General features: G+C 42.2%; 1 protein-coding gene across 4 annotated transcripts in view; it reads left to right on the forward strand.

Moving 5' to 3' along the window:
* Positions 1-22,638, forward strand: part of Ccdc91 (coiled-coil domain containing 91) — a 187,406-nt gene that overhangs the window by 83,175 nt on the left and 81,593 nt on the right. For all 4 annotated transcript variants that reach the window (XM_036182394.1, XM_036182395.1, XM_036182393.1 and 1 more), the window contains 2 exons: positions 9,235-9,312; positions 22,201-22,308. In XM_036182394.1, the coding sequence (XP_036038287.1) occupies positions 9,235-9,312; positions 22,201-22,308 (186 nt within the window). The remainder of the gene's footprint in view (positions 1-9,234; positions 9,313-22,200; positions 22,309-22,638) is intronic.

Genomic DNA, 22,638 nt, shown 5'->3' on the forward strand with positions numbered 1-22,638 from the left:
AGGCAGGCAGCCCTCCTTTCCACTTGCCTTTGTTAGTTTGGAAATGGATCAGCCAGGACTGCCTGAATTGGGAGCCACAGCTCCAGGTATGCCTGTTCTTGCTGCTGTGGCAACAGGGTGCTTCCTATAAGAGAGCCAGAAGAAGAAAATTCAGCATGTGCACATTTTGTGTCAGCAGAGATGTCTGTCAGATACCTTTGTTTTCTTATTAATGATAATTGTCCTATTGTTAGAGAATAAATTTAAGTTACTTTGAGGGGTGGATTACAAGTACAAAAATAATTCCTTTACTTGTGCTTTTCTCTCCCCACATCCCTTCCCAGGGAAATAAAAATAGACTCTTTAATCTAATTTCTAAGCAATAAATGGGGAAAATAAACAGACAATTCCAAGTCACTAAGTCCCTAATTCAGGATTCTTCCAGGGTGAAATCTAGCCTGGTGCACTGTGAGCAGAGAGTGACTAGTGATTGGCAGGAGTTCATAGGTGCAGAGCTTAGAAACCCAGCTTCCTGTGAGATGCCTTTATAAACAGTCTTCCTTCAGCTCTGTTGGGATAAACAGATTTCCAGTTTCCATGGTGTGTTTTGGAGATTTCAGCAATGGTTATATCATGGTAACTTCTGTAATTGTGGTTGCATTATCTCTAAAAGGGAACTTAGAAGGCTTAACAATTCAAGTCGAGCATTTCATTCAGGCCAGCATTGGGCAGGGGTGGCTTAGGCTGCCATTTTTTAAAGCTTGAGAAGTTGTGTCTAGATTCTTTGTATTACTGCTTCTGGAGTGCACAGCAGCTCCGTTCCTGAAGGCAGGCAAGGATTTGGAGAATAATTGTGTGGGTGGACATAGAAAAGCTGTTGTCTTGCTCTTGGGGTCTTGTGACAGGTCTCCTGCTGACCCTGGAGTCTCCCAGCTCCCGTGGGTTCAAAGGGAGATGAGAAGGAGCCTTGCCACAGTGCTTTGTGGGAAAACCTTTTTTATTTTTCTCCTTAAACTGCAACTTGACAACTGTTCTATCTTTGAGCCTGCATGTGGGTTTTCAGTATGCATGGGTTTTTGCTAACTGAAGGTGTTTCCCATTTGTTAGTCTGATACAACTTTTGCTTTTTCTGTAAGAAAGGCTGGGTTTGGGCTGTGGAATGCTTCGTCCACATGCTTGTAACATAGTTTTCCAGTTTACTGTTGGTTGAAGCTGTCCCAGGCCAGTTGTCCTCAATGTGCAGGGGTGACTTGCACTATTTTTTTTTCAGTTTATGGCGCAGTTTCAGTGGTGATGTTGGCCCTTGTAGATTTGTCCTTAATGCCAAGTCAGTGTTATCCCTCATGTTTCCTCAAACACCAGCTCTATGCTTGGCCTGTTGTTCTTAGTGAATATTTTCACTGTGGTCTGATCCATGCCTTCATATCTATTGTTAATCTAGCATAACAAACATTCCTGTTTTCTTGTGATACAAACATTATTTTGATAGTATTCTATCATGGGAACGAGCCTTATCATTTCTGTGTGCTTGCACATCTGGATTTTTTTTAAATTTTCTGCTCTAAAACCATGTCCCTGCATAGCAAGTGTCTTTTGCAGGTAGTAGTGGTGGTGGGGATGTCAAACCCAGTGCCTTGTGCATGTTATGCAGGCACCAGACCTCTGAGCTCCCTCCCGAATCTGTCTGCATTTGTTTGTGCAGCAAAGCACAGTTGAGAGACTAAGGAGATGGTCTAGTGGTTTTCTTAGAGGACTTGAGTGTGAGTTTGGTTCTCAGCACCCACATAGTGCTTCACAACCAGCTGTAACTCCAGATCCATAGGGATCTAAGTCCCTCTTCTGGCCTTTGGGGGCACCTGGCACACACATGGTGCACATACACATGTGCAGGCAAAATACTCACACACATAAAAGAAGGTAATGCTTAAAAAAAACTTTAAGAAAAAAAATCACATTTTGACTTATGATAGTTTTAGTGTAACTTGTTAAAGGAATTTTTGCTGGGTCAGAGGCTGGAAGTATAGACATAAGATTCCATAGGCTTTCTGAAAGGCCAGAGGAGGTGACTTTTGTTACACTTGTCTCCTGCTCTTACCAGTAGCCCGTTTAAATTACACTTTAAATGACTTGTTAGGAACTTAGAAAATAGTATCATTAGCTTAGAATTTGTGTGTGTGTGTGTGTGTGTGTGTGTGTGTGTGTGTGTGTGTGTCTAGGACACACACTTGATGGCAGATGCCATCCTCTATCACCCTTTACTCACTTTCTATGGCAAGGTCCCTCCCTGGGCTTAGAGCTCATCTGTCTGGCTGCCACCTGTCTCCACCACTCAGCACTGACAAGTGCTCATGCTTGTGTGGTAGCCTTTTCCTGAGTAGCCGCCTTCCTAGACTTGAGGGCAGCTTTGTTTCTAAACAGGGTCTCACTATGCAGCCCTGGCTGCCCTGGAATTCACAGAGGCTACTTGCCTCTGCCTCCTGAGTACTGGGATTAAAGGCATGTTTTCCTGTGCTCCTACCAAATTTTAGTTGTTGAACATTATATATTGAACTTTCTTTGGTCTCTTTAAAAATTAAATATTTATCAACAGTTTTTATAGGTATTAATTTAAATGACATTATTTTATTATGAACACTTCTTTAATTAATTCCCAAATGCACAATAAATTCTAAGAGCTACTCACAAGGCTTTGGTAGAACCCTGAGCCCAGAAGACAAACTCCTGTATTTACACACTCACATTTTAGGAGTGCTTACAGGGAACAAACAGATTTGTAGTTTTTCAGTTGCTAATCATGCAGTGAAGAAAACCAAGGACAAATAAGACCTTGAAATCACTGGCTTGTAGGTGGTAAAGGAGAGCTCCAACAGTGGGGATTGAGCACAGAGCTTGGTACAGAGGGTTTGAATCCGGTGATGGGTCCCAGGTTTGTGCTGGGGACAGCAGAGAGAGGAAGCCCATGAAGACCCCAGGTTACACTGTTTTAGAAAGCACAAGGACATGGTACTGGCGTCACAGCAGCCTTGGAGCACAGTTAGATCAACATGTCACTGTACTTACAAACCACACTGTTGGTGATATCACCAGACCCAGGACTTCTGGAAAATTACACTGCCTCCATGAGAGAAGAGGATGATACCATCTCACTGGCTGTTTGGATACTGACCTGAATTTAGAAACTCACGAAAGGTCTCAGGGACCCGATGTGGTAGATTTCCATTGTTGCTGAAGCAGTTGACTCACTGACGCAGATGAGAGCAATTAAAAGAGACTGAGGGGCAAGCTGAACAGAAAGCTGCCAGGCCATGCACTTTAACTTTCTCTAAACAACCAGAGATCCTGCAAGCCATCTCCCTCCGTAGGGAGGGTTGGGAGAGAAAACATGAACTTAGAGAAAAGTACTCGCCCATTTCTGCTTTTTTACCTGTAGGTACATCTTTTATAAAATATGTGAAGAAAGGAATTTGTCTTTTTTATTTTTATGGTCTTCCTGGTTCCATAATTGTGAGATATTCCACAGTTTGTTGGCAGATTTTGCAAACAGTACAAATGTATGGAAGTAGTGTCTCATCTTATAGAACCACTCTGCTGGTACTCCTGCCAACAGCATTGTTGCCTGACCTGTTTGGGGCACCAGGGACTTTCAGTCCTTCAAGGTAGACTCCTCTGCTTCTGCACAGAACTTTCTGTGTGTCTCTAATGTTAGTTTGAGGGAAATTGACATGAATTTTCTGAGAGCTAATGCTTTTGTTGATTTGCCAATTAGAATAGTTGAGAGAGGAAAAAAATTGCATTTGTGAGATAGGATACATATTTTTTGTCACAAATAGTTTCTTCTGGTAATCTAATTTTATATCTAAAATAGTTATTTTATTTGGAATCAATAGATATTTCCCCAAAAAGGAAAAATTTAAATTTTAGGGGCTGTAATTTAGTGAAATTTCAGTTACACTAAAAATGTAATATTTGTATAAAATTGAGTTTAACAAGTTGTAAATATTACAGGAAATATGTAGTTTGTAATTTAAAGGCCACTTATTAATCATTTCTTGATTATTTTAAAAAATAGGAAATTTTGATATTTTATGGCAGCAGACATGCTTAACCCTTTTGTTTCCTTTTAACATGATTAAACTCTAGTAAATACTTCTTAGTAGAAACAACATCTCTGGTCACAGACAGAGGAGAAGATATTTTCTTGGTAGTACAGACTGTCTCCTGTTTTGATGGGTCTCTTCTTCCCACCTTTGAAAGCACAGGTTCACATATGTAACATGCTTACTCAGTGTCAAACTGTATTAGAATCTGTGATCTTTGCTTTTAGGCAGCTTAATGAAATCGCTTTGATTTATGAATTGTCAATTTTCTTCAAAAGCAAAAGGAAGATAAGGAAAGTGGGTGTGAACTTGCCTGGTCCTGTGTGTGACTCTGGTGTGAGCACACTGATGTGAACTTGCCTGGTTCTGTGGGTGGCTCTGTGGTGCAAGCACACTGGTGTGAACTTTCCTGGTGCTGTGGGTGGCTCTGAGGTATGAGCACACTGATGTGAACTTGCCTGGTCCTGTGGGTGGCTCTGAGCTATGAGCACACTGATTGAACTTACCTGGTCCTGTGTGTGACTCTGGTGTGAGCACACTGGTGTGAACTTGCCTGGTCCTGTGGGTGGCTCTGAGGTATGAGCACACTGGTGTGAACTTGCCTGGTCCTGTGTGTGGCTCTATGGGTGTGAGCACACTGGTGTGAACTTGCCTGGTCCTGTGTGGCTCTGTGGTGTGAGCATACTGGTGTGAACTTGCCTGGTCCTGTGTGTGGCTCTGTGGTATGAGTACACCGGTGTGAACTTGCTTGGTCCTGTGAACAGCTCTGTGGTGTGTACACATGTTGCCTTCAGAGATGGTGATGCTTTCTTAGTTGTAGACTTCTGTTCTTTCTTCAACCCATGAGTTGCCTACTCTTTCTCTCCTCAGCACATACTTGTTCATTTATGTCCTTTCCTTCACGCCAGGTAGGGCCCACACTGACAGTCTATGAAGCTGAGATCTGTAGATGAACAGTCTTATTAAATAAGAAACACAGAACCAAATGAAGAGTTAAAAACCCAAGAGGTCAGAGCAATAGCTAAGAGCTAAAAACCTCTTCTTACCCTTCACTGCCGCTGCCATCCTTCCCTTCAGCAAGAGGCCTACATCCTGTGTGTCTGTCCTTTTATTGACTTTCTGTTCTGCCTTCTTATTGGTTGTAAACCCAAACACATGACCTTCTCGTCACTGCCTGTCTGTACAGACCTCCAGGTCTTCTATGGTTGGTATTGAGATTAAAGGCATGTGTCTGCCATGCTGGCTGTATCCTTGAACACACAGAGATCCGCCTAGCTCTGCCTCCCAAGTGCTGGAATTAAAGGTGTGCAACCACCACCACCCATATATATATATGGCAACACATCACACATAACATACACAGACACACAGACACACAGACACACACACACACACACACACACGGAAACACATCACTTATAAATTGTTTTCTGCCCATTAGTAGATTATGGTTCATCTACAATGTCTACCACTCTGTCTAAAGGCAGAAGTCACCTTTATTTTTCAAAATCATGTTCTTCATTTCCCAGAAGCACTGTTGGTGTTCACGTTTGCACCAGTATTCTGTCTGTCGAGCCATTTTTACTTCCACATGAGGCCTTCCCCTCTCCAGTCTTTCCTTGTCATTGTCTCTTCACGGAAATGTCCGTATTACAGTACCACAACGCAGCTCTTCAGGGTGCAGGCTTCTTTCTCTCTCTTCCTGCAGTTCTTGCAGGCCTCACCCATGCTGTCATTCTCATGCCACCTCTGTCTAGTCAGATCTTGTTGAAGGCTCCCTTGTAAGGGTGTTTGGCTTAGGGAGTTCTGACTGTTCTCCACATTGTCCTCACTGCCTTTCAGTCTTGCCAAGGGCCGTGAGAGTATATAGAAGTGACAACTAGCATTTGACAAATCGACCCACCAGACTCACGGTTCTCCTTACAGTCTAGTGTCTCTGTCTCATGTTCCTTCCCTTTCCCTTGCAAGGATCTGTGGTGGTATTGTGTTCCCCCAAATATTGTGCACCCTAATAAAGTTATCTGGGGTCAGAGACAGAACAGCCACAATATTAAACATGAGGATAGGCACCTTTAATCCCAGCACTCGGGAGGCAGAGCCAGGCAGATCTCTGTGAGTTCAAGGCCACATTGGAAACAGCCAGACATGGTGACTCATACTTTAATCCCAGAAAGAGAACCTTTAATCCCAGGGAGTGATGGCAGAAAACGAAAAGATATATAAGGCATAAAAACCAGGGACCAGAAACTAGAAGCATTTGACTGGTTAAGCTTTCAGGCTTTGAACAGCAGTTCAGCTGAGATCCATTTTGGATGAGGACTCAGAAGCTTCCAGTTTGAAGAAATAGGATCAGCTGAGGAACTGGCAAAGCCATGCAACATTGCAGCATTTATAGAGAAGTTTGTATCCATAATGATTAGAATAATGTTTTTAGATGTCTTATGTGCACAGGTATTTCCCCCCTCTCTCTCTCTCTTTCTCTCTCTCTCTCTTTCTTTTTCGTGTGTGTGTGTGTGTGTGTGTGTGTGTGTGTGTGTGTGTGTGTGTGTGTCTATGTATGAGTGCACATGTGTGTATAGGGCAGAAGTTGATGTCTGATGTCTTCCTAAATCATATTCTGATTTTGAGATTGCTTGTCTAGCAAGCCCCAGCTCTGGGATTGTGGGAACACTCCAGTACACCCAGGTTGTCATGGACCTGGGGTCTGAACTTAGATCTCATGCTTCTACAACAGACATTTTACCAGTGAGACATCCTCACTGCCTGGGGACTCTGCTCAATACCACCCTCTGGCCCCTGTAGGGAGGACTAGAGGTGCAGCTTTCCTTGGGCTCTTCCACTACTTCCCCTTCTCTCTCATCTTCTCTTCCCCCTTTTGCCACCCCATTCCTCCCTCTTCCTTCATTCCTTCCCCCACTTTCCTTCTACATCTCCAGGATCCTCCTTTGAAGAATAGCATGCGGTGGAGTTGTTCACACCTTAGAGCCTGCAAGTGGACCTATGAGCGTCTGTGCTCAAGGAGAGAGACACACGCATCACCCTGAATTCCACAGGCGTGGATGTTTTCATCTTTGTCCCTCATTTGCTAACGTATTAATTCCTTACAGTTTGGATTTAGATATGGATATGGGGTTTTCATGTCTAAATGAAAACCTTTGTAAATTAGCATGTAGGAAAAGGAGCTCCTTACTTCTGTGAAGAGATTTGGAGTTCTCTGTACAACCCCATCTTTTATTTGTTAGTAAAAGTTTTGGAGGAATTTGCTTTAGTCTCTTCTTTTTATTGAGGAACACTTAGCAAGGCCCTTCTAAGCTTGTGGATGCAATGTATGCAGTATGTGGAGGCAGCCATTAGTGGTCAAGGTCATTCAGTCAGGAATCTTGGGAGATTTCTGTTACCATAAGCTGAGGGGACAGTCTTACTGAGGTCACAAACATAAATGCTTCAACAGCTTTGCAAAGGATGCTTTGCTTCTGTTTGTAGTTCTGCATGATACTTTTAGACAGATCCTTAGATCTGTTATTTCTCATCATTCAGTATTTCTCTGAAAATGACATTTTTGAGACCCATGGGAAGATTTCCGGGTTTTCTGTCACGTGCTGTAGCTTGTCACCAAGTGTATAAAGAAACCAAAGTGCCAGATGCCTTACGTCTATGCCTACATTCTCTGTAAAAAGTAGGGAACCCTTTGGGCTCAGCCAGACCTGGTGCCATTGTCAGAAGGAAGCTGAGTATGGTGGCTCAAGCCCGAATCCCAGCACTTGCCAGGCAGAAGGAGAAATGCTGTCAATTTGAAACCAACCTGGGAGACTACGTGGGGAGTCTTGGATTATTAACCCAGGCTATCAAGGGAGAGCCTGTCTCAAAAACAAAGACCCTGAAGGAATGTCTTCTGTCACACCTAATGGAAAGCATGGAGGTGGTGTTGCACACATCTCTTTGTTTGGACATGTGTGTGACAGCCTGAGCTTTCCATAACCTGGTTTACAGTAGGCCAACCTGGGTGGTTCCCTAGACCACAGCAGGACCAAAGTCCTGCTCTGCTTCTCAGAGGCTTGGGCTTTTCCATGCTGTCCCTTGTTTTGATCTCTTGCTGGACTCATTTCCTTGTGTGTTGTCTGAAGGTGCATGTGCTGCCTTCTCCTGTGGGGTTGATTTAATTATTATGACCTCTGGCTTCAGAGAAAGTGCTGATAAAGCCTGCATTGGAATTGTCTCAATCAGACGACATTAACAAATTCAGTTCCTATTCCTAGACTGAGCCCCACTGAAGAATTTGAAAGGCAAGATTGGTTACCTTATCTTAGGTAGAATGTCATGTTTGATTGGCCCACACAGTTTCATTGTTTTCTTTTATATACAGTGTAAAATACAAATAAATATTGAAAAATAATTTTTAGCCTGGGTGTTGAAGAATGAACCCTAACTGAATCACCCCCATAGTTATGATAGTTAAGCAAATGTTGCTGTTGATTGTACAGCTCCTCATTTACATGTGTATCTGTTTAGTAGCTAGTTTTTGAGTCCCCATCATATCTGCCTCTGAAGCATAGGGTGGCCAGGTGACTTGAGTGTTGGTCTGAGGTGCTCTATGAAGTAGGAGTGCTTCCATTGTGATTGTAATACCATTCAGAAAGCCCAGGCTCTCTAGCACTTGTGTTGGGATCTTTCTGGGCATAAGGAAAAAAAAGTGGGCATTTCAGGATTACTAAGTGTGGTCAAGGTATCTTATTTTCAATAGAAGGAATAATGGAAGACATAAAAGTTCACATATTACTGAATTTTATGCAGAAAACAAACCTGTTTATTGGAGAATAATACTCAAATACTTCCATTTTTTTTTTTTTTTTAATTTTTGAGACAGAATCTCACTGTTTGGCTCTGACTTACCCGTCTTTCACTATGTAGACCTACCTGGCTTCAAACTCACAGAGATCCATCTGCCTTTGTCTCACAAATGCCCCCTTGCTTCTCTGCATGTCCATGCTTTAGATGGACTTCTATCTCAGAAAACAAGCCAACAAATTCGTTTTCTCCTTGATGTCACCTGCAGACTCAGCGTTCTGCATGCCACAGGGGTAAAAAGTTAATGGTTTATTACTCTTGTGGAACAAACATGAAGAACCAGTTATGGAATCAATTTCTTTTTCCCTTTCAGGAAAAGCATAAGCAAGAATTGGAAGATATGAGAAAGGCTGGGCACGAGGCACTGAGCATTATTGTGGATGAGTATAAGGTAGGTTCAGGAGGTTCTGCTGACTTGGCAAACCCCAGGGAAAGCTGTACTCTTGGGTATGCAGAACCACACTCAAGTCATAGACCTCTCCTAGCTGTCTGTGTTTGTCAGATCTCCTCACTGTCATAGACCATGGCTGAACATACCCCCTGGGAGGGAGGGTTGATTTTGGCTCATGGTTTGGAGATTTCCACTCACAGTCTATTGACTCCTTGCTTTGGACCCAAGATAAAGCTGAGTGTCATGATGGAGTATGTGTAGCAGAGATGTCCACTTTCTGGCAGCCCAGGATATGAGGGACAAGAAGGGTCTTAGAAGGACATGTCCTCAGGGACCTACTTCCTCCAGTTGCTTCCCCTAAATATTGAAAGGTTAGACCACCATGATTAGTCATTTTCCAGGTCTCATCATCTGACACCAAGGTTTTAACGTACGAGCCTTTGTGGGACAGTTCAGATCCCGATCATACCATATTTGGTGAATAAGCCACTGAGTGGAGTGGGTGGCCATTGAAAGTTTACTCAATGATTACAGAGTTACACTAAATATTGTGTTATATTTGTGAGACTCAAAATATTCGAGACTATTGGCAGGTGAAGTCTAATGTAAAATACTATATAATTAATTAATTAGCTAGTTGCCATAGTGTCTTTACCTCTGATTTGGATTTACCTGTTATAGGAAAAATATTAAGATATTAAATAACTTTGAAAAAATTATGTACTTTGCTTTCTTTTTTTAAATTAGCTAAATCAATTTGTGTATAATTAAGTAGTAACAGGTTATGGTAATGTCATATCAATGATATATAGTATTGGTATGGAGTTTACCAATGAATAGCTACAGATATCCTAAAACTGGAGTTACAGATATTTGTAAGCAGCCATGTGGGAGCTGAGAATTGAGCCCAAGTCCCCAGGAAGAGCAGGCATGCTCTTCACTGCTGAGCCATCTCTCCAGGTCCACAGTACTCCTTTTTCAATAAGCATGTTTGCATCATTCTCAATACTCATAGTTAATGAGATGTTAAGTCATATGCATTTTTGTAATATTCTTTGCAAATGTCATTTTTGAAGGAACTTGGCTGAGACCTGCTTGTTGATTCTACGTCTCTACTGTTGTCATGGTTTAACATTCAAGGACTTAGAAGTTCCAATGTGCTCCATCGTGATTTAATGAAAAATGTTGGGAATTAATCAAATGGCCTACAGAGTGGCATTGAATTTGTCGTATCCTGGATAATGAGTTTCTGTTCAGATAGCATGAATTTATTTCCATGAACTGCTGTGTGGCTGTGTCCACATGCCTCTCTCCTCACTGATTCTTTGGTAAGCTCCATCCTAGCACAAGGGAGTTGAGTACACTGAGGAGAAACAGCTTAGATACATTGGGACTGTAGCATCTTTCCAGCAGGTGCTCTAGAAACAGGGTGTGTAGACAGGCAGTGTAGACAGGAACATGAGAGAGCTGTGATTCTTACTGTGGTGCGCTCTGCCCCTCCAAGATAGTGTCACCAGCATCCTTTAAAGCTTCATTCTCACCTAACTGGGCGATTATCTTTTACTCCTTCTTTCCCCATTGAGTCTGGTTTGTGTGGCCAACTCGTTTTGGGATTGGGTCTGCTCTGGTGTGTGGTCAGCCCACCAGCCTACCATCATTGGAGAAGAGTCTGTCTCTCTCCCAGCAGCTATCAGATGCTAACTGCTTCTCAGCTGGTGAGATTGCATGTCCACCTCTCCTCTCTGCTGGGTTCTCTCTGGCCAGATCTAGGAAGGCCTTGTGCTGACACGGTCTCTGTGAGTTCTTACTGCTTCTACATTGCTGTGTCTAGACAGCAGTTTCCTTGAAGGCATCCCCCCATCTGGCTTCTAACATCTTTGCAACCCCCTTTTCACGAAGATCCCTGAGCCTTGGGTTAAGGAGTGTCCTGTAAATGCTGGGTTAGGGCTGAATATTCTAGTCTTTTGTTTACTGACCAGTTCAGGAGATGGGGGTGCCATTATATTTGCATGGCTTCTTTATCTGCTACTGCTCAGGTGAGATGCCACTTTTTAAAATGTCCAAATGAAGCAACCTGTAGGTTTTTTTTTTTTTTTGGTTTTTGTTTTGTTTGGTTTTGTTTAACCTAATATAGAAATAAGCCATGCCATGCCATGAACTTTTCTTTAAGAAGAGAAAGTTCTAATCCACTCTGCAACATTCCTGGATTTATGAAATGAGAGGAATTTAGTTCTTGTGATCCTGAGAATATATGCAAGCCAATCCCATGTTTTAATGACTTTAAGATTTGAAGTCATTCTATATTAATAAGCTAGATATTCTATTTTATGCTGTCTATGAAGATTCTGCATAATATTGTAGACATTTATTATAAGGAATGTTTTATAGTGACCAAAATTTGTGCCTTGTGGCTAAATGCTCCTACTAGTAGCCCAAGAGCAGAGGTTTTTGTTTTTGTTTTTGTTTTTTTTCCGAGACAGGGTTTCTCTGTGTAGCTTTGCGCCTTTCCTGGGACTCAGTTCATAGCCCAGGCTGGCCTCAGACTCATAGAGATCCACCTGGCTCTGCCTCCCGAGTGCTGGGATTAAAGGCGTGCGCCACCACCGCCCGGCCATGCAGAGGTTTTATAATCAGATATGTATATTAGAGCTGGACTCTGTATTAGAGCTGGACTCTGTTGTTGACTCCTGTGACCTTGAGGCAGCTTCTCTGATTATGACATTTATTGTCTTCACTATACAAGGAGTAAAGATGCGTCATGATCATGGGATATTGTACACATGCTGACCAAACCTATCACATAGGTAATAAGCCCTAGTAAATAGATGCTGGCTAGTGTGTTCAGCATGTCAGTTTCCCAGCATGTGAGTGTCCTTTCATTATTTTATGACTGACGATTCTCTTTTACTTCTGTAACAGGGTGGTACAGATTTTTGTTGCAAACTTTTCAGAAAGACTCACTTGAGAACAGGAGATGGTGGCCCAGTCCAGCCTTTTATCCTTTTGGGCTCCTGTTTAAAAACCAACATTCTTTTATTCGTTTAGAAATTCAGTAGTTCACCAGGGCATGAGAAAGACACAGGAAGGTCTGTTATAGAACAGAAGGAAACCAACTGGAAAGACTAGTATACTGAATATGTGGATTCCCCCATAGTGTCTACTGAGTTTTGAGTATTTTCCTTTTATGCACTGATTTTTTTTTTAACATAACGTAATTGTCTTTATTTATTTATTTTAAATCCTGACTGCAGTTTCCCCTCCCTCCTCTCTTTCCATTCACTCCCCCTACCTCCCCTCTACACCCCCATCCACTTCTCCTCTGTTTCTGTTCAGAAAGGGGCAGGCCTCCCATGGGAATCAATAAAGCATGGCATATCAAGTTATGGTAAGACTAAGGCGCCTCCCCTTGTATTAAGGCTGGGGAAGGCAACCCAGTATGAAGAACAGGTTCCCAAGAGCCAAATCATTAGGAACATCCCCTGCTCACACTGCTAGGAGTCCCATGAGTAGGTCAAGCTATACAACTGTCACATATATGTAGAGGACCTAGTGGGTCCCATGCAGGCTCCCTGGCTTTTGGTCCAGACTTTGTGAGCTTCTGTGAGCCCAGGTTAGTTGTTTCTGTGGGTTCCCTTGTGATGTCCTTGACCCTTCTGCCTCCCTCTCTTCAGCAGGATTCCCTGAACTTGGCCCAGTGCTTGGTTGTAGGTCTCTGCATCTGTTTCCATCAGTTACTGAGTGAAGGCTCTCTGATGACAGTTAGTGTAGTCACCAATGAGATCACAGGAGATGGCCAGTTCAGTATCCACTATTGCTAGGAGTCTTAGCTGGGGTTATCTTTATAGATTCCTGGGAGTTTCCCTTGTACCAGGTTTCCACCTGACCCTGAACTGCCCACCCCCACCCCACAGCCTCCCACTTCCAGTCATCCCTTTCAGTACTCTCCCTCTCCATCTATTCCCCTAACCTGAACCCTCATATTCCCATCCCCACTTGCGCTAATATCCACTTGCAAGCGAGTACATACCATATTTGTCTTTCTGGTTCTGGGTTACCTCAGTCAGGGTGATTTTTTTTTTTTCTGGTTCCATCCGTTTGCCTTCAAATTTCCTGATGTCATTGTTTTTAACATCTGAGTAATGCTCCATTGTGTAAGTGTAACGCATTATCTTTATCCATTCTTTGGTTGAGGGTTATCTAGGTTGTTTCCAGGTTCTGGCTATTACAAATTATGCACTGATTTTGAATGTCTTTTTTTCTCAGGATTTAGCACAGTGAAGCGAATGTAAATTCTGAAAGGCCCTAGGGTCTGGTGCCTGAGATTGCTGAGCTCATTCAGCAGGAAAGCTTTTCTTCATTTGCTTATTTGATAGTGTTGGAATCCTATTGTCTGATGTGATTGCTGCCTCAGGACCAGTAGTTCTGAGAAGCACAGGACCTCTGCTGGAGACACTGATCAGAGTGTCTGCCTTTCCTGACATAGGTAGTTATATCACAGTTGTGTTTTTTGTTTTAAAGTGACCTGAGCAATTGTTTATGGATCAGAGCACTGTAACTTTTGGTTCTCAGATTTTAAAGGGCATGATAAATTCTTTGTGTTGCTTGTCAGAGACACGTGTGCTAAGGTAGGTATCTTCCCAGGAAACTAGACCAGTAGGTGTAGCTAGGGCATGTGTCGTTATTTAAAAGTTTGAACACTATTTTGTGTCCCCAAAGGGCTTGTCAGCCATGACCATTTGCATTTCCTCATCTGTCATTGGTTTCAGCTTCAGCTTGTTGTTGCTATTTCTGTGTTTTTAATCCCACTATTGAGTGAGCTTTAAGGGTCTGTATCCACTTGTTCGTACACATGATTTCCCAGTATATAAGGGAGATGAGATAAACTCAGGGAAAGTAAGTGAGTATAGGGAGGACTGTTCCTTGTTCTTGAAAGTTAAGGGGAAAACCCAGAAAAACTTGAGTTTTAATTGTAGATAAGCAAATAGGATTTGACTTACATGAGAGCAGGGTTTTTTGTTTCTTAGTTTGTTTTGTTTTTTTAAAAAGCAAAACAAAACCCATACTCCAGCCTTGTGTTTCGGGAGTCAGAGAGCTCTTTGTGGAGGAGGGTCAGAATAACAGCCCGGGGGAGAACCAACGAAAGCTATGTGTGGAAAAAGTATGGCATGTTACTGACCTAGTGGTGTCTGTCTTGACTTCTCTAAAGAGAAATCGCCTTCTGCAGAGACACTTGCTTTCTGTTGTCCGTTACCAAGTTTCTCCTCATGCCTCAGTCCAGCTAGCACCGTGCCCATCAATACTTGAAGTACAGTAATTTTCAGTGCTAACTCCACTTCAAAAATGGCTTTTATTTTTGCCCTAAATAACTTCTGGGAAGAATTTCCAAGGAAGCACTTAGTTGACTCAGTGTGTTGAAATCCAGCTTCTAGCTTGCTCTAACAGTGAGGGAGTTCTCAAGACACTCTGTCAGACATGCTGCTTTTTATTTTATCTCACCTGAAGCTCACTCAGTTCATTAGAAAATTCCAGCTGGACACAAGATCTGAACATGTTTTTTTGCTTAAAATTTTTGTTTTGCTACTGTATAGAGGGTATTTTTTCAATTACAGCCCTGCCCTTTCCCACTTTTTTTTTTTAAAACTAAAACCTAGCATAGTATTTACTTAAAGATCATTTAGTAAAAGGTTTTTTTTTTTTCCGTTCTTAAATATGGACTTAGAATTTTATTCTGTAGAGGCATGTATAAGTTGTTCTCTTGTCTAGTTCACCTTATCTAATTTTGGAATTAAATTACACTCTTTTGATGTTGTTTAAATAAAATATTTAGGGGACAGTGAGATATCTCAGTGATTTGCATCCTATCCAAACAAATAAATATCTTTTAATTAGAAGGTTCAGGCTTTTAGAAGATCACATTGGACAAAAGTGTTAAAACCTTGAATTTTTACCTGCTTGATGAGTTAAAATACCAAATAGAGTTTATTTATTTTTTTTATTTCTTTACAGATCATGCCTAACAAGTTATAACTGTAAAGGTGTGTTGTATTTTTTGTCATATTTATGGGTGGCTCTCCATTTTCTCTATCATTTTTGGTTTTTTGTGAAATGAAAATTAGATGCTGGCCAAACATCAGGGGAGAATTTTTATGTCTTCAATACTGGGTACCTTTTCCTTCCCCATTTTATTGTTGACATACACTTGGCCAAGAAGCATACATTTAAGACAACTCATTTTTTTGGCTGGGTGTGGGAGCACACAGGAGGCTAAAGCAGGATACTTGTTGAATTCTAGGTCAGGCTGAGATGCCTAGTAAATTCAGAGCCAACACAAATCAACAGACCAGTCAAATAGCCAGTAAGCCAACCCACCAATTGACCAAACAACCAACCAAGCAATTGACCCACTAACCCACCAATTAAACCAACCAAACAACCCACCAATTAACCAACCAACCAATCAACCAACCAATCAGCCAACCAACCAACCCACCCACCCACCAGTTGACCAACCAACCAACAACCCAGCCAGCTAACAAATGAGCAAACCAACCAAACAACCAACAACCGATCAACCAAACAACCAGCCAGTTAAACAACCCATCAATTAACCAACTAACCAACAACCCACCAATTGACCAGCCAGCCAATGAACAAACCAAGCAACCAGCCAGCCAGCCAGCCAGCCACTATCCAACCAGCCAACCAATCAACCAATCAACTAATCAACCAAACAACCACCAACAAACAAGCCAGTTTACACTGACCTTATAGTATCTACACACTTGAAGATGTCTTCTCCACAGGCACATAGTGCCGCTTTTCTCTCTATTTCTGAAGCTTACTCCATGTGCCATCTTCAGTTCTGTGGGTAATCCAGAAGCCAAGGACATCTTCAGTTCTGTGGGTAATCCAGAAGCCAAGGTCTACTCCTTACTGAGTGCATGAATAGTACTTGTAAACACTGGGCTATTAAATGAGAAAACAGTACATGGGCAGATTCTTTTTCTCATGATTAGAATATTCTGATGCTCCCCACTCCCTTTATTATTCAGGCACTGAGTGAGATGCACTGAAGTTGAGGCACAGGAGTTTTTCCTACTTACAGTGGGAAAGTGGTGTGAGGTTGCTGCATAAAGTTGTTCTGGAATAATCTCAACTCAGTCTCGAGTATCCCAGTTTGCCATGGAGACTAAACCATGGTTTGTGGAAGCATTAGTCTTTTGCTTTTTTTTTTTTTATTATTATTTTTTTTAATTTTAGTTTGAATATGCCTTAAATCCCTGTTGGTAAGCATTGAGTTGAATTGAAACAAATCAGTGTCAGTTATGTGCCAGCCTAGAGAATCACATGATTACTGTGTCCATCTTTCCAGAGCCTCCACTGGCTGATAGTACTGTATCTGAGCTCTTGAGATGACCGTGCCTTTTAGTAAGGGAGAGCATATTACATTTAGGAGACCTTTTCCCAGGGTGTGCAGTTACTCCATATTATATAAAGTTCTTTTCCAACTGGAGAAACAACTTTGTTTTCTCTTTGTTGGGTAATTTCCATTGATTAGATGTTTCTGATTCTTCATCCAAAGATGGGAAAAGTAAATTTTAAGATACTTTTATTTGAATCTCACCATTCTGTTAGCCCAAAGGTATGAAATAAATTTATAGCTTTTAGTTATTTGATTGAGCATGGACTCTCATAAATTCCAAGTTTTATCATGTGACCAGATTTTTCCTGGACACTAATGTTGTTTGCTGTTGCCAGCAAAGTTTGGCCCAACAGCCTGCTGCTTGATATGAGTGACTGGATTGGGACTCAGGCCTTGGCCTGTCCTCCCTCGTCCCTCCCACCAAGTTCAAACTCACTGGAAGTTTGAGGAAGGTTGAGTACTTGAGAATGGCTCTTCTGTGCCTCTGAGTCCACAGAGCTGAGCCAGAACTCCACATGCCAGGCTATTCTTGTGGTTTTTCTAGTCAGGCCAAAACCAAAAGGCACTGGGAACATTGGAAGAAAGCTTGTTCTATTATAGATTATGGCTTTGCTTGTGTTGTTGGTAAGTAGCAGCCTGGTGATAGGGCAGGAGGGAGACTTCTGGATGAAGACACAGATCTTCCCACTCTCTTCTTCATCCCTCACCCATGTCCTCCTCGCTTCTCCATTCTATCCCTCCTCCCTCTATCAGACCTTCCTTCACTGTATAGCACATCTCCAGGAAGAACCCCCAGTATTATAAACTTGAGAATGAGCCAGATTTACTTGTCATTTGTCCCCTGAGTGCACAGCACCTGCTTCCCCACACTGTGCCTTTGCTTTACAAATCACAATGTTCACGCTAAGGTCCTTTTAACCTTTTACGATCAGTACTGTTCAGTGTTAAGCATTTGATCATTGTCTGTCCATCTTATTTTACCAGCTAGGATAGACTGCCAATTTCTGCTTATTACCCTGAAAATTTTGTTAGTGACATGGAAGGACGGTGAATCCACAGGTACTGCTCCCCTTTTCCTTATTTACATGGTTGTGGCCCAGCATGTTCTGACGGAGTGCACAGCCTGAACCCAAGCTGATCCAACAAGTGTCCATCTCTGCTCATACTATAAGAGAAAGACTGCACGGTGGCATCTGTAAAAAACGTGTATTCTGGCAACCCTGACCAGTGTCACGTGTCAGTCATACCATCCTTGAGCTCTCACAAGGGCAGGTCTGTGGAGACTGAAGACTCAAAAAGTACCTGAGAAGCAGTGGTTGGAATGGACGAAGAACGGACATGTTTGTAGCATAGGTTTATTTATTCATTTGTTGTCAACATCCCATTTAGTGTGATGGGACAGATGCCATGGCTGTTGCCAGCAAGAAAAACTGATGAGAGTTAACATTCTTACTCTAAACTGAATTCCTAAGTATGGGAGAGGGTATGCTTATAGACACCTCTACAAGAGTATAGTTTTCTTTTAACTTTCTTGCCTGTTTGACAGATATAGAGAGAAGTGATTAACTTTGTTCTTTCTTGTGTAATAGACTCTGAGGACAGACAACAGAGATGTAATGAACCAAGAAACTCTTTAACTGTCTGTCCTGTTTCTAACTAGTGTGTAGCCTCCTGTCAAGATCAGGAAGGCTGAGTTGTATTTTAGTTCTTGTTTTCTAGCTAGCTTTCTGCGTATTCCCAGTGTGAGAACATGAACTTTTCTATACAATTGTATATTATTAAAGGATTAGTCTTACTAAAGCCATTGTTTTTTGGACATACTAACATACACAATGAATAATTTGGAAAATTTGAAAATAGGTGACTATCTTTTTGAACTTAAAAATCTCTAGATCTGATTGGGTTGCTTTGTAGCAGTGAGAAGGAATTTCAGTGGAAGAGTAATCCATGACTCCACTCTCCTCCCATTATCAGCAATCAGTACACTTTGGTTTCATGATTTTCTGGGATATCCATGTGCCGCTCCCCCATATAGGAAGTCTGTTGGTAAAGACCAGCTGGAGTTGATGGCAAGACTGTCAATCCAGCTCACACTATTTAACAGTGAGATTCTTCCATGCTAGTTAGTGACAGTCTGGTTTAGTCATGTAAGTGTTGAGTGATGGTGTGGCCACCACTTCTGTGTGGCCTGCTCCTAAATCCTGGGGAAGCTTGAGTTCTGGGGAAGTAATCCTTGACTTCTAAGAGTCTTAAGTCAACAGGTCTTAAGAACTTCAGATATTGGCCTTCATGGAGTCACTTCTGTCATGTGTTGTCTCGTAACTCTAAACAACTTGTGGAGGTGTCTGGTAACTTTGCTCCTCATAAATAAAGACATCAAGGCAGGTGTGTCTCTGGTGCTGATCTAATGAGTTGGTTTGAGTCCAGCCTCTCAGCAATCAGTGTTGGTAAAGTTCTATGTGAGGAACCATTTCTTCTCTCCTGAGAGATCTGTACTTTATGAGTTGATCCCACCAAGTTGGAAAAAAAAAAGTAATGATTTTAAATCTAACAACTACTATAAGTAATGCTGATACCAGTTTGTTTCCAGGAGTCTATTTTATGTATAGACATTGAGGAATTTAAAACACAAAACAGTCAGGAAATTGTTAGAGTAATCCCATTTCGGAGCATCATCAATAAGAAGAGTAAAGACACCACCATTATAAAAGAGCATCATCACCAAAGGGAGGTTCTGTAGTTCTTCCCAGTTACCACTGCTGATGGCAGAGACATAGGTACCATGTTGATACATGCAGGTAAACAGATGGAGGAGGAGTTATAGTAAGAGCCAGGTCTTTCCTGTCCTGATGTAGGGCTTGCTTCTGCTTGGGACGTTCAGACCTGTCCATTCTAGCGTCATAGCTGACCCTCCAATGCCTTCTCCCCTCCTGTTTCAGGCTTCCTGCATTAGTAACCAAGTACTTCATTTAATCCTTTGAGGACTCATGAGAAGGGAGGCTGTTTAGGCAGAAATCGATCTTGCTTTCCTTTCTTTGTTCTTTCAACTAAAACCATAGTTGTGATTCAAGTCACAAGGAATAAGGCTGTGGCATCAGAGAGGGAGGCTGGTCCATGTGGCAGCTTTTCAAAAGGTTGAAGTATCTGGAAGGCAGACATGCACAGCCTCTGTGCTGTGCTTAATTTTAGAAACTTCTTAATTTTAATGTGTTGTCCATGGCACAAAAGAAATTTTCACTGGGAGACTTCTGTGGTGTTTGAGGTAACAGCTCTTATGTTACTAGAATCCTGTAATGGCAAGGCCAGCAGGAACCATTCCCTCTGTCCTGAAGGTTTTCTTTGGCCTTCACAGCCTCCAAAGCACTTTATAACATGGCTAGACTGTATTGAATTTCCGCTAAGATCGACGCCCATCAGCTAACATTTCTCTTCTGAATTGTGTATAAATGCGGCACTGGTCCTCAGTCTACAGAAAAGCCTGAATGCCAGCACCTCTCCACACACCCAAAATGGTAACAGACATCGCCTGCAGCCTCTGTGTGACCTTGCTGGCATTGTTCTTTAAAAAAAGAAGAAGACGGAGAAGGAGAAGGAGAAGGAGAAGAAGAACAGAAATCTCTAATGTCTCAATTGAGAGTTAAAAGACTTAGACAGTGGTTGTTCCTTTTCTTTTTCATTTTTGTCAAATGAAATAGAATCAGATCTGTTGTGGACATGGGGTGTTCACTCCTGACATGGGGCCTCTTTTCTTCTCCCCAGCGGTTGAGCACATGGGGTCTGGATGGCCTTTTCCTGACTAGGTCATAGGGACTGCATATTTCAACTTGAATCAGGAGCCAGAATGAATTGGAAATCTTAAATCCAGACTGAAGCCTTTGTTCCATGCCTTTATCTGTAAAGACAGTTACAGAAGACAAGTTAAGAATGTTAATGTACCTTTTCTGATTTAAAATCCATGAGCCTTTCACATAGCAAGACAGCTGCTGTTTTATACAGTAACACAGGAAGCCAGGCACACAGTGGGGGCGTGAGTACTGAGGCACTAACCATCCCAGTGTTGAGTAGCTTGAGTTCCAAGCCAACCAAGACTACTTAATGAGATCCTGTCTCAAACAAAACAAAACACTGAAAAGAATTTAAGCTAACAAATAATAAATTTTGCTAGAGGAAAATTAGAGATTCACGGCATCTAGTCTAGCTCAGAGACTTAATTTTGGTTTCTCTGTCCATCACTCCTTGAGCTTCTCAGCCTAAGAATGAGGCAGCTTCAGGAGCAGTCTCCCATGGGTGAGCACTCTATCCTCCTCCTTCCAACCGTTGGGCACTAGCCGCACCCTCTGCTCTGCTAGGACATGATGTGAGGCTGAGAGAGCAGCATTACAACTCCTATTGCAAAAGAACCAGTTTTCTAAGCATCTGAGACTTATCCAGAGGTTTAAAAAATATTTTAGTTTTGTTAAAAAAAAAATGCATGCCTGTTTATTTAGGATTTTGATGCCTGTTGTTTCCAACTGAATAAGTCTATTTTCAAAACAAAGATTAGGAGATTTGGCTCACTTTTCTTTTGCTGGTGAATATGCCAAAGGTCTGTTTCCCATAAGATGTGTCTGCCTTCAGCTGCCATTCTGACTGTGAGTAGATTATTACACCGTAGGTTGAATAGCAGAGCATTTGCTGAAGAGCCCTTGTGCGCATTTAGGATGCTAGAATCTATAAATAGCACACAGATATACAAATATCACATAGTGCTTAGAGCTGGCAGTCTTGTAAACGTATCCGGGAAGGGGTGCCTTGGCACCAACACTTGCCAGCTTGACTTTCTTAGAGTGGTAATGTTCTTTTCCTGGCTTCCGGTGTCCACATTATGCAGTTCCATCTCACAAGCCCTGCTACCCCCTATGAATACTGTTGTATGGCTTACACATACCTAACCTCCACCCTTTCATCTTAGGGGCATGAGCATCCTGGGGGGCAGGCTTTAGTGTCTCAGTTGCTCAGAGCCGCCATCTGCTTCCACTTGCCTTGTGGTCTCGAAGATCATGCTTGGCCCATGGGTACTGCAGTGTGTCCAGAGGATGTGGAGTTTTGTCAGCCAGTGAAATATGTCTGGCTTCCCCCCCCCACACCCCCCACCAGCCTTCATTCGCTCTTCATCCTGTGTGGTCTCTACTGAACTGAATTTCTGTTTAACAGAACTATTTACTCTCTTTATCATTTTCTATGGCTTGACTTTTTTAAGCAGAAGGTGTGTAGAATTTGAGCCAAATTCTACCCAAAAAGTATAGTATTGGAAGCAATAAAATCTAAAGATAGATGCTAATATCCCGTGTCAGTGTGCCCGTGTTGTGTGTGGGTTCTGGAGTGCAGATTGCCCACTTGAGACGCAGAGTTGTCAGACACTCGCATGCCAGGAGTCAGCTCAGGGGTTGTCGGGTCCAAATAACTTTTTCTTTGCATGTTTTTAGGCACTGCTGCAGTCTTCAGTGAAGCAGCAGCTAGACGCCATTGAGAAGCAATATGTGTCTGCAATCGAGAAACAAGCTCACAGGTGTGAAGAGCTGCTGCACGCTCAGGTACTGATTAACCATGCACCTCACACATCCCTCTGCCTCCCTCTCCCATCAGCTCCCTGGTGTTTATGCCCCTTGAATTATCTCGGAGGAAAAGTACACTTGCGTAAGCGTAGCTTGATAATTTTAAGATGGACTTGGAATAGGGCCACAGGTCTGCACTACGTGGGTTTCCCCCAATCCACGATTACTCTTATTTTCATTTCTGGGTTATATTATGTTTCACAAAGTCACAGAAGCAAAAAGATTGCTGAGTGTTTCAAAGTGTCTGAATGACTGTTGTGACAGATTTATAAATGATGTTCAGATTGTAAAACTGACTATTAATGGGTA

This window comes from Onychomys torridus, chromosome 3 (assembly GCF_903995425.1).
Source record: "Onychomys torridus chromosome 3, mOncTor1.1, whole genome shotgun sequence".
In the NCBI taxonomy this organism is placed as follows: domain Eukaryota; kingdom Metazoa; phylum Chordata; class Mammalia; order Rodentia; family Cricetidae; genus Onychomys; species Onychomys torridus.